We start from the raw sequence: 7,901 nt of genomic DNA, 5'->3' as shown, positions 1-7,901 counted from the left end.
ACTGAAACCAGTAGTACTAGCATCCATTGTCTAAACGAATGCGATTTTATATGTACCTACATTGTTTTCCACGTCATTGGAAGAATTCACCTTATAACGCCCCCACGGCACTGAAACCAGTAGTACTAGCATCCATTGTCTAAACGAATGCGATTTTATATGTACCTACATTGTTTTCCACGTCATTGGAAGAATTCACCTTATAACGCCCCCACGGCACTGAAACCAGTAGTACTAGCATCCATTGTCTAAACGAATGCGATTTTATATGTACCTACATTGTTTTCCACGTCATTGGAAGAATTCACCTTATAATACTGGAATCTCTTACCGTTAGACTAAGAAAAACAGCTCCTATACAGAAGATAATCATGCTACCCTCACATCTGCAATTGCATGAAAATGTAAATAAAATAATATAAACTTCGAACGTTGAAATTAGTTATGATTCTCATTCCTGTCAAAAAACTGGTGCAGAGACCAAGAATTCCTTTCAGGGATATATTAATAAGTAAAGACTCTGTAAATTCAAAAATTCGAAAATTCAAAACTATCCAAATACATTGTTTAATATAATCAAATAAAAAAATCTCAGTGTTGATAATGCTTACACTTTCTGATATTTGATTTTATCGATCGTACTGGGCATCCTTATTCATATAAAATACGTGCATGTGTTCTAATCGGTCTGTGTTTTTGATATTCTTTTTCATTAGATAAGCGTTTTTTTTTAATCCAATAAATATTTCTATAATTTAGTTTCTCTTGTTCTAGATTGATCATTGTTTAAGATATATTTTACTCTAGTTAAACAACTTTTGTTTTTTAAAAGAACTTCGTCATTTTCCTTATCCAGTTTATTTATTATTATATTATTTTCCTTTTTTAACTTATTAAGTGCTTTCAGTTCCCGCAAAAATCCGGAATTTAATCTCTCGCGAGGCCCGGTTATGGTCAAGTGGTTAGGACGCTCGATTCTCAATCTGAAGGGCGCGGGTTCGAATCCTCGTTCTATCAAATAGCTTGACTGCTTAGCTGAACTAAACCAGATGCAAATAATGGGCGGAAAGGCCAAATCAGAGACCTATGTAGTTCATAAATAGCCTTACTAAGTTTGATCCACAGAAGACAACCTTTCTTTGGTACTCGCTATCTGTAGCGCTACTCTTAAACGAATACTGGGATTAACTGTCACTCATATAACCCACAGTTGAAAGTGTGAAGCACATTTAGAAGCACCGTATATGTAATTCAAGACCCTTAAATCCCCAGTTGTGTACGCTTACCACTCGGGTACGGTAGAATTATTATAATACGAATCTATATATTTTTTTTGAGAATACGTTAAACTCTACACGTTACACTTTCTGCCACTAGGTAGTACCGTTTGTAGAAAACATAAGCATGATTATAAAGTGTGCCTTGACACTGGTTGGTCAGAAATGATAAACATTGCATGTAAAAACATTAAAAGACTGTACATCACACTACACTCATGTAGATGTTCGAATGTTTACAGATGCCCAATAATTAGAACCAGTGTTACGTTAATTCACGTAGTTTCTACTTCCACAGATCAGTAGTGGAGGATTGAGGGATTAAATGAAGCATCATGTATTGTTTTAAGATATGAATAACATTACACAACATGAGTTTTATTGTGTCGACTTAAGGTTTATACTTGTAGCAAATTTTGCAATGTTGAAATTAACTTTTTCATACGCCAATGGGGATGTTTTAAGTACAGCTCACTAAACCACCACATGGTATCGTCATAACAATTCTTAGTTTAAAGTAGTCATGTATATTTTTATTCATTAAACATAACTTTGTAAAATGAAACGATAAGCGATAACTCATAAAGTAATTAATATAGAACACGAAAATGTCTCTACCATGCCGTCAGAGGGTATAATAACTATTTAGTTTTTCCTGTTTTTTGTTGTTTGTTTTAGAGAGCAAAGCCACGTTGAGTTACCTGCTGTGTTTACCGGATTTTGGTGACATAAGTCCATAGACTTACTTCCAACAGGGGAACAAATATTTAAACTTTTTGCATAGTTATATCCTAACTAGCAGAAATTAGATTTCTACGCTAGATTTTTAATTCACCATCCGAAGTGACAAACTAGACCGTATTTTAATGTTAAACAAAATTATTCAACATCTGTTCTAACATGAATGAGCGAGAGAAGTTGTATTAATCTCAGCGTAAAAATACTAAGTTTGTCAATTTCCTCTGCATCTTCATTCTTCTTTTGTAGATTTTCCATCTTGAATACTTCCTTTACCTTAACTATTACCATTTTCAACATTAAATTTCGTGTCATTCAGTTTTCTATTGTCAACTGTGAATCACTAAAATATTTCTAAAGAAATCAAGCAGAGTAGGATTTAAATATGTTCATGAAACTTAAACTCTGCCTAACAAACAATAAATCTGATTAATTTAGATGAAAATATTTTAAATAGTTATTTTCTCTGAATTCAATTACCTTTAGCATTACTGCAAAATCGTTCTCTTTACACTCTTGCGTATACGCATACTATGAAAGTATCTAAAAACAAACTATTGGTTTGGTGTCATTTGCTCAAGTTCGGACAGGTAAATAGGTTGTTTTTTTATGAAATCATACCTACTAGTTCAACAGATGGCAGCACTTACATGAAAACTGGAAATGTGCTTGAATTTGCATGTGGAGATCAGAGAGTTTCTAAGACTTTTCATAAAACATCACAGTTGTTCATAATGTGTACTATGGCAAACATGGTTACTTTTCAACAAAACATAATTCCTTTTTTAAGATCGCTGTGAGCAGCAACTTCCTGAGAATATATAACATTATCCACATTTTGGACTTTATGCTCAAGCCTTCTTTTGTCAAGAATGTCTTAGACGAATATTGACTAATGTGATGGTTTAGAAGACTGGCCACTTAAAACTCGGGACAAATAATTAGGATCTACATTTACAGTCACCAAAATTGCGTTGGTCTAACAATGTGTTGAAAGTAATTGAAAGGAAACTGACCTCCTTAAAGCTATAATCTACAGTCACAGCCTCTTTCCTTTTTGCTTTTCTTAATAATCATTTCACCAATCAGATGGACACTTTTCATTATAACACACTTTAGCCATGGAGTATTACTCAAAATTAATCATCCTATTAACCATAAAATACAGAAGTATGTCATCTATAAAAGTCATTCCTTATTAACGACAAACATTACTTTTATGAAACATCCAATCAAATAATCTCAGGATTAAACCTTCTGAATATTCCGTATTTCTAAGTCATCTCTATTTTCTGAGTAATCCATCCCACAGAAAACTACACTAATCCAAAATTAGTTTATAATATCAAGAAAGGACAAATCATATAAACTGTTTCGAACAGTACAGATAAATTATTGCAGGATAAAGTAGAGTATATTATCACTATTGAACACTAAAAGTACCTTTGTCTTGGCTGCGCTCTAACACTGATCAATCTTCAATACAAAGCCACTTCTTGTTTAACATACTGTCACAATCAATGTTTTCATGTAATATATTGTTTATATTCTGCTTGTTTCTTATTGATCATCCACACAAAAATTCCCTCTAGTCTTTCACTGTCTTTGGTTATTGATAACCTCTTGCTTGACAAGTCAGCTTTGAACCTAATTTATCTTTCTCAGACGTGGATTTTTTTATTTCCTGCTAAGATGATATCGCTAAATTGAAGTGATCTTTTTGAGCAGTCTGTCTCCAAGACTTTAACCCTTATCTGATCATTTGAAACATATTTAATACTTCTCAATAGCTGCTCTTACTGGTCTTGCCTGTGACTATTGGGATATTTACACCCCTTCTCCAGATGATTCTGAGATTTAAAGAATTTCAAAAATCATACTAATCTCTCAGGTTCCTTACGTGGGATACAATTATTATAAAAAACAACTCTGTGACTGTGTACTTTTTAATAAAACGTGGGAAATGTCACATAGTTATTTATTTAATATTGAATAACTAAAAACTTTTTAAACCTTTTTTGTTTCGAAACAGCTCATAAAATTCACCTTGAATCTAAAAACGTAAGATAAAATCTTCCCACAATAAGAATTGAACGATGGTTACGTTCGCTATAATTTCACCATCATATCGATTACTTCATACGATTCGTCGTAAATCACGATCGTAACTCCTTTATTAAAACTAAAACCGATATTTAAATTTTAGGACCATTATCTGTACGCAATCTCGAAGAACAAATCATATATAGTAAATCCTAGGTAATCCTGTCAAAAACATCCAAATAGTTAGTTGAATAGTGTTCCCACGAATAGGTACACACCTGCCTTTCTAACATTTTCTGAAAAGAGAACCCAGGTTTGAATTCCGGCTTTTAACTAATTTCAATGGTGATTGTACAGACTACTAACCAAGGTAACAGACAAACAAACTTTTAACTAATTACAGTGATGATTGTACAGACTACTAACCAAGGTAACAGACAAGCAAACATTTAACTAATTACACTGATGGTTGTACAGACTACCAACCAAGGTAACAGACAAGCAAACACTTAACTAAATACACTGATGATTGTACAGACTACTAACCAAGGTAACAGTCAAGCAAACTTTTAACTAATTACACTGATGATTGTACAGACTACTAACCAAGGTAACAGACAAGCAAACGTTTAACTAATTACACTGATGATTGTACAGACTACTAACCAAGGTAACAGACAAGCAAACACTTAACTAAATACACTGATGATTGTACAGACTACTAATCAAGGTAACAGACAAGCAAACGTTTAACTAATTACACTGATGGTTGTACAGACCACTAACCAAGGTAACAGACAAGCAAACGTTTAACTAATTACACTGATGGTTGTACAGACTACTAACCAAGGTAACAGACAAGCAAACGTTTAACTAATTACACCGGTGATTGTACAGACTACTAACCAAGGTAACAGACAAGCAAACATTTAACTAATTACACTGATGGTTGTACAGACTACTAACCAAGGTAACAGACAAGCAAACGTTTAACTAATTACATTGATGGTTGTATAGACTACTTACCAAGGTAACAGACAAGCAAACTTTTAACTAATTACACTGATGATTGTACAGACTACTAACCAAGGTAACAGACAAGCAAACGTTTAACTAATTACACTGATGGTTATACAGACCACTAACCAAGGTAACAGATTTTAACCACACCAACTAAAATGCTCACACTTCCTTCACTTATGACGAATCCTATAACAATCTGAGTGGCGATGGTAAATATGTATATGAGTCCTCAGATTTTTCATCTAAATCATCCTATACTTCACTGCAATGTCATTATCACAGCTACATTTCATATTTTTATTGTTAAAAGGACAGTTTCCCTGACTCCATACCTATCACGAAATATTCACTCTCACTTCCTATTGTCTACACTTCCTTCTGTATATTTTGAACTTCTGGTAATTTCGTATAGAGTGAACGAAGATAACTTTATGACGCCTTGATTATAGATTCAAATATCTACCATGCTTTATTATACATATTATTATCATCATACGTCCCAGCAAACTAGAATAACATATTGACACCGAGATTCAACATTGACAGTGACAAAACTTCTGGGGGACTTCCTGCCCGTGAACGAAGTTTCTTTATATAACGTCCTGTTTTCATACTGTAATATATAGTTGTTATTGTCTTCATGCATAGAGTACTTATTGAATATATGCCCGAATAATAACATAGAAGGTGGTATATAATCGGACAATCATGCACGACGTGTTATTCTGGTTTGTATATGTTGTTTTGAGCATTTGTTCGTCAAAACATACACACACACCTGAGTGTAAAAAGGGTGTGCTTTTGGTATCAAATTTTTCTAAATAGATCAATGTCAAATTATTCGACTGTCCAGAAATGGTATGAAGCAAATGGACATTGTCAGAATAGTAGGGTACCCCAGTGTATTGTATCCAGAATTCTGAAACGTCATCAGACTACAGGAAATGTTGTTCCATGAAAGTCTACCAGGAGAACGTTACAAGATTGACATGGCCAGCAAAGTCTGCAGATTGTAATCCCATTGAGAACTCTTGGGCAGAAATGAGCCGGAAAATTGCTAACCACGACCATAAACCAGCTACTGTAGCTAACTGCAGCGCCTTCTACTGACAAGCTGGGATGACATTATGATGGATTACATCAATAACCTCATCCACAGCATGCCACGTCGCCTTGCGAATGTTATTAGAGTGCGAGAAGGACTGAATGTTTAATATGAACAGTTTAATATGGTTACAGACGCTAGTTATAATAATTTGATGTGATATTTTGTCACTATATATGTTTTGGTAAGGTTTTATTGTGATAGGTGAAATGCTGAATTACACTTCTTTCTACAAATGTGTTCATGATGTCCATAGAATCTGTCGTATTATACAAATTACATATGTAGATGTTTAATATAGCATGCATTTCTCAGTTTGACAGCACTAAGCGTATTTGTATTCTATTTTGAAAATAATGATATTTTTGTTACAAAATATGCAAACATTTTGGCCAAGACTGTACTTAGCTGCCTACAGTTCCTTTGAAACAAAATGTTTTCATTATATGAAATTTAAAACGCTTGAAACATTCTCTTTAATTGTGAACTGGTAAACACTATAGCTAGCAAGCCAGTATAATTATTGTCTACAAAAGTCTGAGCATGTGGTCATGTTAAATAATATAAGAGGCTTTAATCACAAAAGTTAAATTGAAACAGGTATCTTTTGTTTCCTAATTTATGATACTGGTTTCTGCATTACATTAGCGTTATAATGAATGGATAGTGCAATAAAGTGACGACAACGTATTAAGAACCGTTTTAAATATTTGGTGATCTTTAATCAGTTGGCAGTAAGAAATCTCATTATAGTGAAGTAAGATAGACCTGTCATTTGCTGCTCTACCTCTGGTATATACTTAATTCCATTCTGAACAGTTCTTGGGCGTCTTATAATAATTTCCTTCAATTGAGGATGGTACTATTGAACAAGCTGACGTTTCTTTGCAGGTGAACGTGGATTGGGAGCTTAGTGAAACCCTCTGTGACTTTTATATCGCAGTTGATGTGACGTGCAGCACTGCCTCTATCTTTAATTTGGTAGCTATCAGTATAGACAGGTAAAAAAACAACTGTATTTCATAGTTGTTCTTAGGCAGTACACATATAGCTTAACATTTACAATTTTATAAAGTTAGAATATTATACAACTTTTTTTATTAGTTTATTTTACACCTATATATATTATATGCCTAAGGTTTTTAAAGATAAGAAGTGCTCTCGTATTCAAATTATATTTCGAATATACCAGTATAGAAACAACAACAGTTTAAAATTGCGTTTCGGTCTCCAAAATGTAAGGAAAAACTATTTTTAATTGTTGATGGTTTTAAACTGATGAATTGTTCGTATAAAGTGTAACTATTATAATATTATTAAGTTCATCGGTGTTTTTATTTATATATATATTACATCCTGGTCTTTGTAGTATTAATATTAGGTAGTCAAGAAATTAATATCGCGTTTTGGAACACTTTCATAAACCAGCCCCAAGAAACGTACATCACATATGATAGTTAAACGAACCGCCTTAACGTCACGTTATTGTTTGTTTTGTTTTTGTTTGTTTGTTTTTAATTATGCACAAAGCTACACAAGGGCTATCTGTGCTCTGCCCACCACGGGTATCGAAACCCAGTTTCTAGCGTTGTAAGTCCGCAGACATACCGCTGTGCCACTGGGGGCCACGTTATTGTAGGCTATATAATGTGTAAAATTTAGTACACTCTAGTCCCTTATAGTGATAGCACACGACGAGGCATACATTCGGCATG

The 7,901-nt window shown here is 33.6% G+C and overlaps 1 protein-coding gene across 1 annotated transcript in view; it reads left to right on the top strand.

Annotated features, from left to right (window-relative positions):
* The window catches only part of LOC106457403 (dopamine D2-like receptor), a 44,231-nt gene that overhangs the window by 27,797 nt on the left and 8,533 nt on the right, over positions 1-7,901 (top strand). The window contains 1 exon segment of the mRNA XM_022383318.1: positions 7,078-7,187. Within this exon segment, the coding sequence (XP_022239026.1) occupies positions 7,078-7,187 (110 nt within the window).

The sequence above is a fragment of the Limulus polyphemus genome, unplaced genomic scaffold, assembly GCF_000517525.1.
Source record: "Limulus polyphemus unplaced genomic scaffold, Limulus_polyphemus-2.1.2 Scaffold326, whole genome shotgun sequence".
Lineage (NCBI taxonomy): Eukaryota > Metazoa > Arthropoda > Merostomata > Xiphosura > Limulidae > Limulus > Limulus polyphemus.
Note: the sequence above shows the minus strand (reverse complement) of the source record. Positions and strands in the feature narration are given on the sequence as shown.